The sequence below is a fragment of the Nelumbo lutea genome, chromosome 5, assembly GCF_056320005.1.
Source record: "Nelumbo lutea isolate HS-2025 chromosome 5, American lotus-T2T, whole genome shotgun sequence".
In the NCBI taxonomy this organism is placed as follows: Eukaryota; Viridiplantae; Streptophyta; class Magnoliopsida; order Proteales; family Nelumbonaceae; genus Nelumbo; species Nelumbo lutea.
Window position 1 is genome coordinate 23,075,509 of NC_142688.1, and position 20,234 is coordinate 23,095,742.

The following is a 20,234-nucleotide window of genomic DNA, read 5'->3' on the forward strand; positions in this document are numbered from 1 at the left end:
TAGGTGACACCCTACGGATGATGTATTCAACCATTTTTCATTTTTACCCTTATTGTAAATTTTGACAGAATCATGTGCATTTTTAATTTTTCAATATAAATAATTCTTCAAAATTTTGTTGATCTTTAGGCTTAGTTTAAAAAGAGTATAAGTACAAATTTGTAGAGTGTAACCTTATTTTTTGTGTTATATTATATATATTTGCATTGTACATTGTATATGTACTCTTTCCTGATTGACCCTTAGGCTCAGTTTCCAAGAAATACAAATGCAAATATGTAGAGTGTAAAATCTTTCATTTTGTACTATTTTGTATGTATTTGCTCAACAAACTGGGCCTTGTGGAACGAGTACAAATACAAATATGTAGAATGTAAAACCTTATATTTTGTATTATTTTATATGTATTTATAGAGTATGTATTTGTATTTGTACTCCTCAGAAACAAATTAACTGCACTTAAAAGGAAAACGGATCTCACTTTTTTAAAATGATAATAATAATAGATTTCTTTTTTCAAAATGAAACCTTAAGGCTGCGTTTGGTTTGAAGTAAAAAGTATGGAAATGAAGGAAAAGTTAAGAAAACCTTTACAAACCTTATATAGGTTTCTCTACCTTTTTCTTCAAACCAAACATAGCCTAAGAGAATAGATCTATAATCTGTTTTGTTAGATCTGCACATCTATTGTTTGAATAGGAAACTCAAAAAACACCGGTTCCCACTTCACTTCCATAATATATGTTCTGTATCTGCGATTTGCACCCAAACAATGTACGCATCAGGATTCAGGAAGACATGAATAAGAAATCGTCTTTTGTTTTTGAGCAATGTTTTTGTAGTTTTCAAAAAGGTGCCCGTTTTCTTGTATATGCCAAATCTTGGTTAATTGATTGCATGTTTTGACAATGTAACGGGAACAGCAATTAGCGCCCTATGAAAATAAAACCAAATCAAGAATCACTTTTGTTGATGTTCAGAATGGTCGAGGTCAATATTGTCAATTTACCCCCAAGCTGGGGTGTGGAGCTAAGGTGCGAGGTGCCCGAGGCTGAGCTGTCCGAGGTGACCGAGGGCAGGTAGATCGGTCATGTATAGGGAGAGAGCACGTCAGAGGCCCCGGGTTGAGACCCAAGGCAGAGACTCCGACGTTCAAGTTAGTATGTTGGTGCGGGTGACCGAGGTCTGAGATATGAGGGCTCAAACAAGGTCACAAGGGAGGATAAGAAATCTCAAGAAGAGCTCGAGAGTCTTAAGTTTTGGATCCCTTACCTTGGGGGGAGGCACCTCCTATATATACTTAAGGTCGTCGGGTCACGGCAGAGCTCGGGCGATTGAGATGGAGTCTGTACGCGGGGAGCGCAGCCATCTAAGGCCACCAGGTGACCCCACATGATTGGTTCCACAAGGCCTGCCGAGCTCAGCTCTGCACGGGCCCTGATTGGTTCTACCATTGGTTCTACCCTAAGCCGTGCCGATTGGCACGTGTAGGCCCGCCATTGTTCGAACCGAATGTACCTACATCAACTTTCTAAACTAGGCATTACGTTTTATATATTCTTCACTCTACATCAATACATCATCTCTAATTCTCTAGCATTGATTCCCTTAGTTAATTGTAAAAAGCCTTTTTTTATTACATGTAAATGCAAAGTACCCATAAAGTGGGGCTCATATAAGGAGAATGACGGTTCAGCCCAGGGTCATAATTTTTAGGCTCAAAGTACATTTAGGGTAGGTGCTAGCTCATAATTGATGCCATATCACGGGCGGGTATAGGTGCATAGAGTGTGGATTTTTGACATTTTGAATGTTTATAACTTTATTGTGGAAATAAAAAATTTGTATTAGGCCTTTCCATACTTTCTCTGGGCTCATATATATCTGCTACCCACAAGTTGTTTCCACATCACTACCTATTGAAGGGACATTACAGCTGTGAATTGAGAATATCTCCCTTGTCATTTTTGAAAAGATGTTCTTACAATAATGGTGTTATGTGGGTAGGGATTTTTTTGGGTAAAAATATGAGTAGGGATGTGTGAACATTTTGTGGGTAGTAGATGGGAGAACCAAAAGTCAGGTTTAGCTTTGTTAAATGAAAGGAAAGTTACATCGTAAACCTTGACCTATGAAGAGAGGGTGGATTGTGGAGAAAGAATATTGTCAATTATCCATGTAATATTTCTGAAACTGTTGGGATCCTTTACCTAAACTAGCAAGTGTCAACATGTTTTGCATGTGGAAATTGGTTTTAAATTATATTTCATTCCAGCGTCAATAAGACTACTTATTTATTTATTTATTTTTCTGTAATATGATTAATATAAAACATTAGAGATGTGCCCTATTTTTTTATTTTTTTTTCTATTTATTTTTATTTTAAAGTTTTTTATTTCATTATGACATCATGGATTGACTCATTTGATCTAAATGGTTGAATTACTTACTTGCCACAATGATGGAAGAATGATTTCATTTTGTGTCAATTTTAAAAAGCATGTATTTTATATCGTTAAAAATATAGGATATACATTTAATTAATAGAATCTATTGGTGAAAAAGTAACTTAAACATAAGATTCAATAAGAGAACGTGAGTTAATACCCTAAATTTAAGATTCAATAAGAGGGAATTGAATCAGGTGAAATGTAATAGTTTAAATTACATTTTGTGCTTACCAAATTCTAATATATATTCTAGAGTAGGATTCAATGAATAATAATGGGAGTTAATACCTTAAATATAAGATTTAATGAAATTGAATTAAATGAGCATAAAGTGATTATTCAAATTATATTTTTGGTCTCACAATTAGAGAGTCACCAAATTAAAAATTGAAGTATTTTAATCAAATAAACATTCTACATTCACATTCACACTTTTAATAATAGTATAAATATAAACAATTTATGTAACACATATGAACCATGAACATGAAATTTTGTAGGTGGACTTTGGCTAGTTATATTTAGACTTTACGTGATTGATATAGTTGTCGACGATGATGAATCCATGAAGCCCATAAAATTGGGAATATTATAGCTTGACAATGCGTTTAGATTCTCATATACGGACCACCGACTACCATGTAAGTAGGGGTGAGAAAAAAAAATCGAAAAATCGATTGAAACCGAACCGAAAAATTTATTAATCGAATTGATCGGTTCAGTTTCAATTAACCTATATAAAAAACTGGCGGTTAACTGAACCACTGGTATATATGTTTTTCTATATATTATTTATTATTTAAAATATAATTTTTATTATATATTTATTTATTTATAATATATATTATAAAAGCCAAAAAAACCAACAAATCAAACCGATAATTAACCAACGAATTTCAATTCTTGTATGATTGGGGCAGGGGTAGAATCCTTTGGCCTCCTGGGCCACCAACTACATCTCTTCGGTATGAATCCATTGGTATCGGGTATGAACTCATTCTCAAATATTAAATAGAGGAACGATCCCAATTCCCAACAAATGAGATTTTTATTGTTCATCCTGACCGTCCCTAAATTGACAGTAGTATTAATAGCAAAAGCTTACATCTATTATTACATTAGGCAGTACGGTTTTTTCTTCTGCAGAAGGAATATCACAGACATTGAGTTCAGCTCTCTTTCGTACCCGTGGCCGTTATAAATAAATTAAAAGAAAAGATGCTTCTTCTTAGGCTCATAGCTGCGAATAAATGAAAGGGTATTAATTTTGCTTAGGCTAGCAGCTAGCTGTTAATTTTGAGGAGGGTCTTACTTTTACTTTCCCCTATGCGTTTCTGATTTTTCTCAAGTGATGTTAAAAAGCAATGTTCAATCAATTGTTTGATTTTTGTTGGTGAAAAACACTTGATTCCACTGTGGAGGCTTCAAAGTTTACTTCATATCCTTCTTCCTCGCTTACTTGCGCAGCTCATGGATCAGCACCGCATGGTCTCATCCTTAATTCTGTCATTCTGTGGTCTTGCATCTCAGATTTTTTTGCTTTTTATTCTTGTAAAAGACAACTTAATCGAAAGTGCCTGTTTCGCAAGTCTTTTCTTATAAGATTTTATATTTTGTAAATATATCTTGGAAGCTCAAAAATTATTTGGGCTAACAAATATTTCATTTAACACGTGAAATCCACATGGTGGGCCTCATATATCATTGGTAGATATATATGTGGGGCTCATATATATTTTACAAGATGGGTCAGATATTACCATTGGTGGATATACATGTAGAGTCATGTATGAACATGTATGTGGGGCCCATATACAATTTTCAAAGTAGGCCCCACACTATTGGTGAACATGTGTATGGGGTCATGTGCATTTTTTGAGATGGACCCCACACCATTGGTGGACTTGTAAGCCCACATACATTTTTTGAGGTGGGCCCCATATACATGTTTGTATGTTAGGAACAATGACACCCTAACATGGATTCCCCATGACACCCCATTTATTCGTATGTTGGGACTAAACTTTGTTTTACGTTTTGTCATATGATTCAAGGGCTTCATGACAAGGGAAAAAATACACCACAACTATATATATTTATGCAAAAAGGGCAAATTTTTTAAACTTTCCCTACTGTTTAGTTAATTGACAAACTGTATCATTGCTATTTGATCATTGTCTTAAACCATCTTTACTGTTTTTGACAATTGACTAACTCTACCCCTGTCATTGGTGTTTGTTAATGTTCTGTCAAAATTCATGCACATGTAACACCACTTGACGTATAATTTTTTTTAAATCCAATATTACCCTTCATCCTCCTCTATAAGCCAAGTAAGAATCATCATCGTAGAATCTACTATTCATCATCCTCAACCTCCTGAAGCATGAATAGTGGCAGTGGAGCACATGGAAACCCCCAAACCCATCTCACACTCAATGGAGAGAGTTCTCTCTCTCTCTCTCTCTCTGTTAGGTTTCCCGACAAGGTTTGGCTCGCCCAAACCCACCTTGCACTCAATAGAGAAGAAGAGGAGTACATGGAAACCCATCAAAGCTCAACCACATCGATGTTAGTTGCATGGTTTTTTTTGGTCTGTAGTAGCTGGTAGACCTGTTTATGGGCCGAGTCAGGCTTTGCCTCTTTATAAATAGAAAATTATTAGGCCCGAGCCCAAAGCCTGACTTGGATAGGTATTTTATAATATATTAATTATATATATTATATATTTATGCATTTAATATATGTAATACTTTTTTGCTATTAATTTTATTATTATATAATATATATTTATATTATCGGGCTCAGGCTAAGCTTATTTGGGAAAGCCCGAGCTCAGCCCAAAAAATAGTCAGGCCCTATTTTCAGAGCATGAGCCTGAACCCGTGGGCTTAAAATTTTGTCGAAGCCCGATTTAAGACGGATCAGACCGGGCCAGGTTGTTGGGCTACCCGACCCATGAACAGGTCTAGTAGCCGATAACGAGATCCGGTTTTTTCTGGTTATTGCAGCGGCAATCTACCCGACATCCCCCTTACCCGGCCACTCTCATTTCCCTCTCTCCCTTTCACTTTCTCTCATTCGATCCCCCAGTTCTATCGATCTCTCTATTTTTCCCTCTCATCTTAACCTCCCAAGTACCTACAGAGCCCTGTTCATCGTCGTGCCTAACCTGTGGTCTTCATTTAACCTATGAAGATACGTCGCATTCATGCTTCAATCCACTTCAGCAGATGGGACTCCCAGCTGAATAGAGCTCTGTCTCCATGCTTTGATCCACTTTGGCAGATGAGGACTCTTAGCATCGACTGCGAGGGTGAGCGGCAGGAGCTCTGTTCGACCCACTTCTTAGGAGCATTGCCTTCATTAGGCACTACTTCCTCGAATATGGTCTTCAGGTGTCTTGGGTTCACATTCTCCCCAACCAAAGTCAGAGAAATCAGAAAAGCTACTTCCTTGGTCTGAATTAAAGCACGTGGTGGTACTACCATCGGAAGGGAAAACGATTTGAAACCGATTTGGTCCTCCACAACGGGGACGGAATACAATGGCGTGGTTCTGAGGTTTTGGCAAACATCCATAAACCAAAATTCGGGCTAGTGAAAAATACTTTTTTTTATAAATCGTGGTTCTGAGGCTATGCACAAAATATTCACCATTATATTACACAAAAACTCTCTGTAAATGCCTGAACTCTGAAGGAGTCTTAATTAAAGTTCTAGTTTCCGTGTGCTCCACTTCTTTCTCCATCGAGTGCGAGATGGGTTTGGGCGAGCCGAACCTTGCCGGGAAACCTAATCGAGAGAGAGAGAGAAAGAGAACTCTATCTTCCTGCCGCTGTTCGTGCTTTGGGAGGTTGAGGACGATGAATAGTGTTCGTGCTTCGGTGGCTTGAATTCCTTGCGGTTGTTGGTCGATTATCAGCGAGGATCGGTTCTTGGTGGAGGGTAAATTTAATATTCTATTTTATATTGAAAATATGAGAAATAATGAAGGGTAAATTTGATTTTTTGCTTTTTTTTATCAATGTTTAACGAAAATATGAGAAATAATGGAGGTGGGGTGGATTCAAGTCGAGCCAAATTGTACGGAGGCTTGAGCTTGGCTCGCCAAGGTAGTACAAGGCCCGAGCTCAAGCTCAGTTCGAGCAAGAACTTTGAGTTCAAGCTCGGCTCGAGTCAAAACTCGTAAGCTCAAATTCGATTTGAGAAAAAAATGTTTTATAAATATATATATAATATTTTTTATTTGATATTTAAAAAATTAATAATTAGTTATTATTATATATAAAAATAAAAAAAATAAAAGTATTATATATAATATTTTTATTATATATTATTTTTCTATAATTTTATTATTATTATTATTATTATTATTATTATTATTATTATACTTTAAAAAGCACAAATAGCCGCAATAATATTTTTGGAATTTTTTGAGGACAAAATTTATCCCTCTATATTTAAATTTATTAATAAAAAATGAGGGCAAATAGGGTAATCAGTTACTGATATTAAATGAGTTAAAAATAGGTAATTTTAAGATATTCAAGCATTCAATTCCCTCTCATTAAATCCAACATTTAAGTTATTAACTTGCACTCATGTTTTCATCTAGGTGGTGGTAAGAAATTGAACCATTTTGGGTCAAATGGGCCAATCCATGTTGCCACAATTAAATAATAAAATGAAAAAATAGATAAAATAAAAAATTAAAAATTAAAAAAATTGGGAACATTTTTAATGTATATTAAACTATAATAAGTATGATAAATAACAAATGTTTTTATTAATGATGGAAATAGAATGTAAAATTTAAAACCAATTAGAAATAAAAGTATTTTTATATTTTATCTCATTAAATCCTATATTTAATATATATTTTTCTTATCACTAAATTCTTGTAATTAAATCCACAATACTAATTTTAATAGTATAAAAATAAATATTTTAAATAGTAGTTTGAAAATAAAAACATTTTCTTCCCTTCCGGTGGTGGGAAAGCAATTTGACCATTTGGGGTCAAATGAATTAATAAATAATGCTATGATTAAATAATAAAAATTTAAAATAAATAAGTATGAAATATAAGAAGTATTTTTATTAATGATGAAAATGCCAAATTTAAAATCTACCTAGAAATGAAATGATGTCATAGTCAAATTATAAAATTTTTATAAATAGAAAATACAAAGAATGACAAATTCTTAATTATATTGTTACGAAATTTAATAATAATAATAATAATAATAATGTTATTTTCTATAAGCATTTAAATTTATTTTTAATCATATTGTTAATTTTGTTAATTTTTACTTTTTATCTTAACTGTGATATATCTAAAATTCAATTAATTAATATGAAGAAAAAATTTTCACGTGCAACGTATGTGCTTAATTACTAGTATGTATGTATGTATGTATGTATGTATATATGCACCTATAAATTGGGCTCAAGCTCGACTGAAACCAAGTCCAGCCGAGCTCGGCTTGTGGCCACCCCTACCTAGAGGTACATCAAGACAATAAGTAAACACTAAGACTCTCAAGTTACCGATTTTTCAATGATGATTGAAGGGTAATTCTAATATGTTGTAATGGTATGATATTGGAAGAGTTTTGACCAATCAAAACACCATGAATTTTTATTAATAAGATCTGATTGGTTGCCAATTTACCACTTTTATGACACTAGTAGTTTGGTAGATTGGTTATAATTTAAAAAAAGTTCTGGTGTGATCAACTAAGAGGTGGCTCAATTAGTATGTTAGCTGGTTTACTCCAACATAGAGGGGAGATTCAATTCCCACAACCACCAACTTTAGGGATGGAGGGTTATTAGTCGTGCAAATCACCAAATACCCTTACTGTTTTTGACAATTAACTAGTTCTACCCTTACCATCGTTAATATTCCATCAAAACTCGTATGCACATGATGTATAATTTTTTAAAACCAAAATTTACCCTTACCATCTTCTTCTAGCGGCGGCAAACTGAGCTGGCTTGGTCCTTAACTAGCGACGGCGGTGGCTTCCTCCACCTCCGGCCTCTCTCTCTCTCTCTCTCTCTCTCCTTCTTCTTAGGGGTGTACAATTGGTCGGTTCAGTTTGGTTCGATTAGAATCGATGGTCTAACCAACTATTTGGTTTTACCATCTCTCCCAACTGAATTGAACCAAACCAAATTGAGTTTAGAACCAAACCGATCCTAACCAAATTAGATTTGGTTTTAATAATTAATTATTAGTCTTTAGTATAGGTTTAAATAATTAGTTTAGGTCTTAATGAACAATTAATACAACTACAACTACACTCATTTAATGACTATTTATAAAAACAGCTACACCCATTATTCACAAACAATTAATGAATAATTAATAATTAGTCTAGGTTTTAATACTTTAGTTGTTTAGAGTCTCTAGACAATTAATTAAAAACTAGAATAAAATGGAGAATTGCGAATTTGGCATTGGAAAAGATAATAATTATTAATTAATAGGTATAAAGTTTTAAATATTTAATAGGCATAGTTAGATACAAACCACTAGTTCGGTTTGGTTTAAAATCTCAACCAAACCGAACCGAAAACAAAAATCGATATTTTAAATAAACAAAAACCGAATTGATACTCGAATTAACCGAACCGAACTAGCTTGTTCAGTTTGGTTCAGTTCAATTTTTTGATTTATCATTCGAATTTGAACACCCTTAATTATTCTCCTTCATTCTCTCTCTCTCTCTCTCTCCCTTGTTTCATCACCGCGGCTATAGTATCGGACCCCTCCACCTCCGGCCTCTCTCTCTCTTTTCTCTCATTCTCTATTTTCCCCACTTATTCTCAAATTTGGACCTCTGACCCACCACCCCTGTTTTCCCCACGACATCAGTCTAACTCGCCGATCTTCACGATGACAATGCTTAACTTCACTCTCATGCCAACATCACCTCCCCTAGTTCAAATCTTACCTAAAATACAATCCTAGACAGGCTTTCATCGAATTCGCCAAGCCGGTCTTCTCTCTTTGAAAGGAAAGGATCCTTTGGTCGTCAATCTTTATTGCGGCATCACCGGTGAAACAATGGCGATAGTAACAACGATCATGTATTTATCGGTTTTGAGTGTGACCCATCCTAGAAGCACCGTTTCCCTCCTCATTATCCTCTTGGACGTAATCTACAACCACCATGGTCATTCGAAGATGAGCAATGCCACTTCTTTGGATTGAAACCAGCGACGCAAAGCCTTTGGAAACCCGAGTGGCACAAGGTATTGGTGATGTTTGCTTCGAGTTATCTAATGTTTCAGTCCATGATCCTTCGGATAGTCTGTTAGCTCCGCAATGGTACCGTCTCGAAAGCGGTGATGAGCAACAATTGGAAAGAACGGGTGGAGCTTCTTATTTAATTTAAAGGTAAAATGAACATTTCAGTCCTTCCGTTAATATTTTAATAATAATGATAAATTTTCAAAATAGTAAAGATAACATTAGATAATAATCAAATACTATATTTAATCAATTAGCTTAAATCACAACAGTAGTTTAAGAAATTAATCGAATATCATGGTACTTCATAAAGGTAAATCCAAGCAAAGATGTCAAAAGTAAGGGGTGATCATTTAAGGCCGTAATCAAAGTTTTTAGGCCCTACCTGAATTACAAAACTTTAAATTTTGGGTAAAATGGAAAATAATAAACGGCAACCCTGCCTGTGCCAAAGGATAATAATATTATTACCCTTCCAAGCATGGTGTGGCTATTTGTAATTTAGCTCAAAAGTTTTTCCCAAAAGTCTAAAGAGGGAAGAAACACCGAACCTTCCAAGCAAGTTTCGTCCATTTACCGCGAATTTATTCGTCTTCGTCCCATTTCCGGGAAAAAAGAGAGAAAAGAAAGAGAAAAACATGAGTAAAAGTATAAATCAAAATTCTTCACGGGTCTTGCGCCTGGTTTCAGGTGAGTGCTCTCTCTCTCTCTCTCTCTGCCTGTCTTTCTTTTTCTCTTGATCTTATATTATCTCGTATTCTTTCTTATGTTTCTTGAATTCCATGTCTTAGATCCGTTTCGACTTTCCATGTCTCCTTTTGATTTCAATGTTACACATCATATTTATATTGGGAGTTAGAAACAATAGGATATTTCTGTTTAATTTGCAGTTTGCACCATGTTTGGGTTCTTTTCTTAGTTTAGATGCGTATTGGAGTTTCCTCCGGTGGTCTTCCTGTTAGACAGCTTCATTTTTATTAGGGTTTGGGGCCGGAACTCGGAAAACCCCAGATGCGTCCTTTTTCTTTTTAAATCTTGGACGTTTTTATTGTCTTCTTTTTAAAGATGCATTAACCTAGATGTGGCAACTGAAAAGGTTCGGCATGATTCATTTGGCGATTTCTCGTTTTGTGGTTCAGATTTTGGTTCTCTAATGGTAAAATTTTCGTTTGCTTAGGTTAGTTGGTTTGTTGGGTTACTCGGCTTTTTATTGTTATGCTCTGAGTAGATTTATGTAGTTTAGAGTATGTGGAGCTTTCGAATTTGGAACTGAATCTGAACATTTTGAATTGAACAACATTGTTTTCTTTTACTGGTTGGTGTTGATTTCGGTTCTATATGATGTCTTTGAAGATTTAGGTTTTGGAGATGGCAAGTGGATTTGTGGAATCGACAAGCAAGCCACCCCAAAGCCCTTCTTGCTCAGGAAGTGGTAGCAATGATGCTGGCAATTTTGAATGCAATATCTGCTTTGAATTAGCTCAGGACCCAATTGTGACTCTTTGCGGCCACCTCTTCTGTTGGCCTTGTCTTTACAAATGGCTCCATATTCATTCACATTCACAGGAGTGCCCGGTTTGTAAAGCCCTTGTACAGGAGGATAAATTGGTTCCTCTTTATGGCAGGGGAAAGACACCAACAGATCCAAGATCAAAATCTGTTCCTGGTATTAATATTCCAAATCGTCCAGCTGGGCAAAGACCGGAAACAGCTCCTCCTCCAGATACGAACCATTTCCCTCAACATGGGTTTGGATTTATGGGTGGATTCCCTCCAATGGCGGCTGCAAGGTTTGGGAACTTCACTCTTTCTGCAGCTTTTGGTGGTTTGATTCCTTCCCTGTTTAATCTTCAGGTGCATGGTTTCCCCGAGGCTACTGTCTATGGGGCTGCGGCTGGTTTTCCCTATGGATTTTCTAACTCATTTCATCGGGGCCACGCTCATGGGTTCTCTCAGCCTACAAGTCAAGCACAACAAGCAGATTTTTATTTGAAGGTGATAATTTGGGGGGTGGTTGTCTTTGCCATCCTTGCTCTTTTATTGTAATAGGTGAACATGCTGCAAGAATTAAAATTGTGGATGGAAGTCCGAGATTTTCACTTGTTTGTAAATCTGTAGGTCAAGTACTTTGACTTTTATTATGAGGAAATTGTCCATATGATACTTTTTTCAATGCTCTTCTAGCTTGTGTTCTGTCTTCCAAGTATGTAGAACGTAACCTGTATGTTTTCATAGATGACTTAAGATCTCTCTCTCATATATATTTTGTAGTTTCTGACAATATATTAACTTTTTAATTTGAGTAACTGTTGACATGGAAGATGGTGGCTTCACTAGCGTTCTTCATGTGCTTGCTTAGGATAGTTGGGTCTATAGCTCTTAATCAGGAACACCTACTTTCAAAAATTTTCCCTTTTTCACCTTATAAATCTACAATTTGCCATTACGTGGTCTAATGGTAAAATCTAAGGTGGTCAAGTGTGAGAATGCAGTTCTAGTCTGAGAGTGGCCACTTAGTGTGAAAACAAAAAAGAAGCTAAAGGTTAGGACTCTATCTAGTCAACCCCTCCCAAGACCCAAGATATCTGGGAGGATAATGGCCATGACACCTTATAAATCCATAGTTTTACCATTAAAATTGTTATCCATGCTCAAAATCCTTGCACAAGCATCAACTTGACATTAATCCATTGTATATTATTAAATAAGAATGAGAAAACAACTATCTTATAAAATGAACCAGATACTTTAGGCTGCAATTCTTGCTTATAGTTGGGAGTTGGTCTGAAATGATTCAGGTGGAAATGATGACTCTCGGCAATGAAAATGCAATTAGATAAGAGTAAAGGAGATTTTTTGGAGACTACTTGGTCCTTTTTTTTTTTATCTGGTGGTCTTATGGGTTCCATGTCACATACTTCCAATTTTAATTATTAATTTTGTATCAACATGATGTCCATGTACTGCGTTTGTTATTTCTCAGTAATGCCAGCGATATTGATTACTGTAATTTATATTTCTACTATTTCCTTGAAATTAGTTGGTTTCTTATTTCCAGGAAAATGATATTGCAACATTTAGGCAAAAATATTGGTTTCTTTCTACTATATTTCCAGTGTTGCTACGTATAAATGATATATCAAACCATCATGTATGGAATAGATGCTTCAGATCCCTTGAAATGGGAAATCTTGTGAAATCTGGTAGAATTGCATTCTATGAAATGACCAGATCTGAATTTTGAAGTTCATAAAATATTTTGGTTGGATGTTTCCAAGTAGTCGACTGCTAGGGAATGCTCTTGTATGGGGTTGTCGAGGGCATTAGGCCTTTGAGCGGTTAGTGTAATGTTGGTTTGATTGAGTGCACTGTAATATGACAAAGTTTGAACTTTGGAGTGGGTTTTGCAGTAGGATAACTTCTAGGAAGTTTGGTGGAACATGAAATCATAAAGTGCAACCTGATGTAGGATGTATGATAGACATTAGTCTAGGAAGTTCGGACAGTTTGTTGGTTACTGGGTTTATCTTGAACAGTTTGTAGATCATCTTCTCAACATGAAATCATAAAGTGCAACCTGATGTAGGATGTACGATAGACAGAGACAAAGGACCAGTTGGCTTTCAAATGAAATGTTTCTGTTTAGGCTATGTTTGGTTTGAAGGAAAATGCAGGGAAAGGTAGGAAAACCTTTACAAACCTTGTATAGGTTTCCCTATCTTTTCCTACCTTTTCCTTCAAACCAAACATAGCCTTGGGGAAAACCTAAGATGCGGGAAAGAGATTGTATGGAAAGAGTTTTGACCAATCAAAACCCACCCATGAATTTTGATAAATAACCCCTGATTGGCTACCATGTTTATTTTTGATTCCAGTTGACTAGTGAAGTTTTTCAGATATCATATCTTTCCCGTATCATACATAGTTGAACCTTTCTGTTTAATACAGATGTGAAAGATTATGTGATATTGGCTTTGCTTCATAAAATATCCGTGATGATTACTTTCCATTTATTTATTTCTTAAACAGCATTTTGCCCTTGAAAAGTTTGGAGAAGAATGGGGGGCTTTTTTTTTTGCACCGTTTTGGGGTGCGTGGGCCGTGTGGCAAGAAAATGTTTTGTCGAGCTAATTTTGGGGAAGGGGAGCTATTGGATAGTTCTTTTTTTGGGGTTTGCAGAAAAAAAACTCTACAACCACCAATAGCTATGGAAACCTGGAAGTTTAACAGCTGTTTTGTGACAAATGAATAGTTTATTATTTCTATTAAGTATTAAGATTCTAACACCCGCCCAGTCTTTTTGAATTAATCGATGCATTCCTCTTCGCCCCCCTCCCCCTCCCGCTTCCGCTCTGATCTCTCCCCTGTTTTACATTGATCACCGGTGATGGTTGTGCCATCGGAGCACACATTCCATACCGGAAATCTTTGTTCTCCCAATTTTCTTGTTTCCTTTTCTTCCCTCTTCCTCTGAATTGGCAACCCAATATTCTAATCGGGCAACCACTTACTCAAAGGAAGCTGTTGCAGCCACCGGGCATCTGACAGCACCGTAGAAGGCCGGAAATTTTGCCGTAGAAGGTTGGAGATATTGGTGTGTTCTTTGGTCTTGAAGGTGTGGAAAAGCCAGATCCTAGAATCTATGAGAATGTGCCACAGAAGACTGGAAATATTGCACCGGGAAAAGCTTTGCATGTTGTAGATAGCTTGCGAGAGGATTACATGCAAACAAAGAGTATAAGAATGCATGCATTGATGCTTCCTATACCTGATGTGTTTTTCTGTTATTTTTCTTGATTTCTTTGGACTACTTTACATGAAGGTTAAACCAGTTTATTGTTGAAATTGCTTATTGGGTGATGTTACCCACTTGGACAACTGTGTTATGTTTTGATAATTCAAAGTTTCAAACTATAAACGTTTGTGAGGAATGTTTTTAGCATGTCCAGTGGATTTGAGGCACATATTTTTGTGTGACAATTCTAAGAGAAATAAGACCAAACACATTCCTCTTCGGAGTGAATGTCAATTCTAATTCTGGGCAGAACCAAATAGGCAGGAGGAATAGACTTATTTCAATAGCGATTCTGGTTTCAATGTAAAATATAACTTCTCTCCAGCTAAAACTGATCAGAGAAATCTCGCTAGTGAAGGAATTCCAATGCATTAGCACTGAAGACAAGGAATTCTCTACTATCAAACATTGAATCACAAGGACTAAGGAACTTTAAATATAAAATAGCTTATCCTCCCTTAGTTTATTCTACTAAAAAGCATTTCATTTTACCCTGAATAACGTCAACACTGTCACTTTGGAGAAGATATAAGAAATACATACATTACATACTAAAACAGCTTCTCTACCAATGGTTGTCAACTCGGAGCAAGCGGTGGCCCGGTCAGAGTGTTGGGTTGCCGATTCAGAGGAAGGGGAAAGAATAGAAAATAAGAAAAATGAGAAAGAGAGAGTTCCAGTATGTAGCGTGTGTTCCCAGTGGTGCAACCGTTGTCGGTGGTCAGTGTGGAACAAGGGAGAGCTTAAAGGGGAAGGTAGAGGAGGGAGGGCGAGAGAAAAAAAGGGCGGCGGAGAGGAGTGCATATCGATTAATTGCAAAAAAGACTGGGTGGGTGTTTAAATCTTAATAAAAAATAATAAACTATTCGGTGGTTGTAGGGTATTTTTCTGCAATCACACGATGTAAAACTCTCTTTGGCTTTGTATTGGTGGCTCAACTGCGATCAAGGCTAGGCTGTCAATGGAGCGGTTTAGGATTGGATCCAACCCGAATAACTTGGATTTGAAAATTTGAACAATGAACACCCACTGTGTAATCAAATTGGGTTGGACTATAATAAATGGTTCATTTTATTATTGGATCTAACCAAATTGGATCCATTAATTATCCAATTTGAATGTTGTGAAAGAAAAAAGGGACATTTTAATTTGAATGTGGTATGGCCACTCTTTTTTTTCCCCCCCTTCTCGGAGCACTGGCAACAATGTAGGAGATTCAATGAGCTTCCGCGTAGTTAAATGACAGAATTAATGGATGGTAACCAGATGATGACGGAGGGATGGTGCTGAAGCACTGAAATCACAGTAAACAAGTTGCTTTATGCCCATGGCTATGTCTGGTTTGAATTTGACAAGAAAATAAGAGAAAGAAATCTGAATGTTGAGGGAAAATTAACAAATTTTGTGAATTCGTTAGCAACTTCTCTGTTTCCCTCTTTAACCGTAACTCTAAATGCTGGTCCTTGATGATCAATTCTTCTCACAGAGAAACCGAAAATACATTTAAACATCTACTTCGAACATGTGGTGCAGTCTGCAAATACCTAAGACATTGAGAGATCCACGCATCTTTTCGAAATTCCATTGCCGTATTCCCAAGACGTTGCTGGCTCCGGCTACACCCACCCAGGCACTGGCACCAACTTTTGGTCCCGTGGCCATTGTTATCACGTGTGATGGAGAATAATTCGTGCGTTGAGTGGAGCACTACTGTACTGGAGCTGAGGACGAGTGACGAGTAGCCTTTGTTGGAGTACTCGATCGATCGATGAGGTTTAATTATTTTGAGTGGGGCTGATGTATTGAAAATTTGAAACCCAAAACTTTCAATCGTCGGGCCTGTGGTTGTTGCAACAAACCAGAAACCACAACGTTGGTATTATTTTGAAAATAAATAATTTGGCACTTGTTTGATATGATCTTGAAAAACCCCAGTTTCTGTTTCATTACAAATTGCGGATTGGATTTGCATAATTTGGACTCGTATCTGATTATGGATTAATGTTTGTCGGATCATCATTGGATAAGATCAGAGTCTGGTCCATTGACAGCTCTACCGGTGCTTCTGTCCTTGTGCTTGAAGGCAGGTCTTTTCTTTTGGGGTGGGGGACTAGCACATTAATTTTACAGTTGGCACTTGTTTGGGGGGGGTGTGTTTTTAGCAGGTTATTCCAGTTGAGTTGTCTAAACTCTAAAGCAAAGTGCCTACTTCCCTACTTTCTGTCACTAAATTTGTTTTGAGAAAAGATAATTTTTAGGACTTTGTTTTAGGATGATGATGATCACATGTAAACCATGCCATCATGTGACATTCTGTTCCAGATTGTAAGATTTTCCCCTTTATTCTAGGACCCTGTCTACCCACTGTTTATATATATACTGAAGTCCTTTCATTCAAGTTTGAGCCACATATTCTCTCTTCTCAACTCGGCCACTGATTCTGAGAACAAAACTAATTAAATATACGTGGCCCCAGCTTTATGTGTGCATGCCTTTTATCTGTTCTGGGTACTTATTAATGATGCATCTTTTGGTGTTCTGTGTACCTAATGATACGCATTTTGGTTTCAGTTTGCGTGATGTAGCTAGGTATATTTTTAAGGTTTTACTTTTTCGTTTTTGATTATTCTGGGAATAGCTTTTCCTTCTCTGTACACTGTTTATTTCTATCTTAATCCTAGTACTAGTTAATTTGTACAACATGCATATGGCTTCACTGAAAAAGCCTGATCATTTCTTAATTGTGAGTTGTGACTGCATTTCCAGTTCATTGCATTTTTTATTTTCTTTCGAGTTGGGGTGGGGTGTCAATGATGAACAATACTGATTTTGAGGAGGTTTATTCTCCTCTCCTTGTCGCTATATTGTTGAGTCGGCCAGTTGGGTAGTATCCTTCCTGTAAACGAGTGGGTTCCCCATTGCCTAATTGCATATGTATGGACCTTATTGGTTCAGTTTTTAGAAACTCTTGGGTTTAATTTCATTCTCTTAAGTGCTCGATCTACACCTTGGAATAGGAACTAAGGAATTGTAAGGAGTCATTTGAATAGGATCATAAGATATATATATAGTATCATGTAGGAGCAAGCAGCGGTAAAAAGAGAAGTTAGACTGGGGGCGTAGATGGACCACCGGGGCAGCACTCAGCAGCACTTAACAAAGAATAGTCACTTAAAGTCGACAACTGATTCATGTCTCTTTCTTCTGTGACTTTTCGTTTTGTTAATTTGATCGAGGGTTTTTTGTTGTTGTGGAACATGTAAATGAGTAACAAAATGTTCACCAAAAAACGAATGATATGAAATATTTCTTGTTTGTATCCGTTGGATGGACCGTAGGAGTGACTGAAATGGTGGCTAATGGTTGGGGACTTATATATGTATATATATATATATATATATATATATTTGTAGAGTTGATGGAGGAGGTGACAAACCAATGCAGTGAAAGCATTAGAAATTGTGGGAATTGGAGTAATTGAAAGCTTACATACACACTAGTAGTGATGTATATGTATGTGGTAGAGAACTTTGATGTGCTCCTGGTCAGGACCAGCAGATATTTAAATCTCTCTCTCTCTCATCCTGGGCTGATGCTGATGTTAATTAACCTAGTTACCCTGTTTCATCGATCTGATGATCCAGTAATTCATTTTGATGTCGACTTGAATTATAGAGCGGAATATGAAGGAAGGAGCTACGTACTTTCTGTTTCTGGCACATGGGCGCTTCTGCATCCATGGCCGGGTAGTATACGTGGTGGGAGCTGTGATGTAAAGTACGTAGTGTTTTGTAAGGAACGATGGAAACAAATATAGGCTCAGTTTGGAAGGAGTATAAATGCAAATAGGCAGAGCGCAAAATCTTATATTTTGGATTATTTTGTATGTATTCATATCATACCTATTTGCATTTATACTCTTTCCAAACTGAGCCTTAAAGTAACTGTTCAGCTGAAAATATATGTGAGATTTGTAGTTCATTACTTTCCATGAATCCGCCTGAAATCACGACATTTATAAAAGCTAAAACTAAAGTGATCAAATCAAACTTTAATTTTTCATTTCTTTTATTGCTTTCATCAACCCTACTATCTTAATTAATATTCTCTTCCTGCTGATGTTACATATAAGAGAGGTCAAAAGGGCCTTCGGTTGGCCGGGCTTCCTTTTCCTTTCTGAAAATAATTGATGCCTAATTTAGGGATTATTTCCTGATCGATGTTGAGGTGAAATTAATTCTACAAAAATATCAGACGTCAACATCACCCAACAATCACGGCTGCCACATAAAACATTATACATGTGATGAGCATGCAAATGCAAATGTATTTATGGGGAAGAAAGACTTGCTATTGTCACCATTAATTTTTAATTTATCTCCTACTTACTATCATCACTCTATAGTACACATCTCATCTTCTTTTCAACACTTTCATTTTTCAGCAAAGTTGGAGGAGTAGTCATCATAAAATTTAATTAATCAATCAACGTCAGAGGGTGTGAACAAAACATAATTCTCATGAAATTACACTTCTCCTATATATCTTTTGAAACAGAGATAATATTCCATGGAGAGGAAGGCTCCTCAAAAATGATATCAATTCATATACCCTTGTTATCACTTTTAACCTTTAAATTACAAATACTATTATCCATCGAGGTAGAAAGACAAACCCTCATAAACGTTCCAGTGTCATAAGAATTTTAGATACCAAAGTGAAAGGCACCATTAGTCAATAGTCAATACGTATACAAAGAGCTGACGTGGTGGATTTAGATGGGCTTAGAGGTACCATGTGCATCTCGGGCCCAGAAGAAATTATTCAAAAACGGATCTGAATCTCTTGCCCACAAGGACTCTGCTCATGTATATCAACATCTCTCTGTACATAATACTATATAAGAGGATGAGATATTTTCCATGATTGATTGTAGTGTTATATGGGTAAAAATAGGCAGAATTCTTGTGAGCAGGAGATGTTTTCACATCTCATCAAGTCACAAGCAGGACATATACGTTAATTGAACTGAAGCTATTGATCAAGCAATTTCCCCCTTTTTTGGTATGGTTACATCGATTTGGTAACTTAAAATGAAGAAGATGACACGAGTAAAGCTATGTAACCGTGAAGATTAATCTTTCATCATCATCATCATCATATAAGGTGGCGTTCAATAAATTTAAAATCTGAAGTCAAACAATCTGAAAAAGCTCCAAAAGCAATATGTAAAAAATTTGCTTTTTTGCTTTTGCAAACATCTAAAGGTAGCGGAATTGCTCGACAATCTAGTGATCTCTCTCATTTTCTTTGATTTTCGGATTCTCTTCGTACAAAGGGTTTAATATAAAGTTATATAACTTTACCATAAACCAAAAAAAAGTTATATAACTTGGGTCTCTCGCAAGAGTAAATTTCTGGCCTCGTCACTGGCTTTTCAGTTCAGGTGATAGATGCAATTACTCGTTATTATGAAAAACTCAAACAGCAGGATATATAATTGATGCTGAAAATTTAAAGTTGGTGATACGCTTAGCGAACCCTGGTTTCAATTCCAACTATTTAGGCAAGGTTTTAAAAACCGACACGGAATTGGAACCGTTCAGGCCATTGGTTTTTGGGTTGATGGTTTGACCATCTGGTGTTCGAACGAATGGCCCGTTCCAATTTAAAAAAAAACATAATCAAAACAAAAAACAGCCAAAAACCATTGAATTGGTCAATGA

At 36.3% G+C, this 20,234-nt stretch overlaps 1 protein-coding gene across 9 annotated transcripts; it reads left to right on the top strand.

Annotated features, from left to right (window-relative positions):
* The first annotated feature begins 9,226 nt into the window (after window positions 1–9,226).
* LOC148850983 (uncharacterized) lies at window positions 9,227–11,886 on the top strand. 9 transcript variants are annotated; one of them, XR_016098726.1, is made up of 2 exons: window positions 9,227–9,860; window positions 11,067–11,886. XR_016098726.1 is itself a non-coding variant. In XM_088942700.1 (2 exons), the coding sequence occupies exon 2, from the start codon at window positions 11,082–11,084 to the stop codon at window positions 11,757–11,759; it is 678 nt and encodes a 225-aa protein (XP_088798826.1). In that variant the 5' UTR covers window positions 10,247–10,403; window positions 11,067–11,081; the 3' UTR covers window positions 11,760–11,886. The 9 variants fall into 9 exon arrangements, 8 of the variants coding, with proteins under 8 accessions (XP_088798826.1, XP_088798830.1, XP_088798824.1 ...); XM_088942700.1 differs by lacking the exon at window positions 9,227–9,860 and adding an exon at window positions 10,247–10,403; XM_088942704.1 differs by lacking the exon at window positions 9,227–9,860 and adding an exon at window positions 10,255–10,403 and having other exon boundaries at window positions 11,073–11,886.
* Window positions 11,887–20,234: the final 8,348 nt, after the last annotated feature.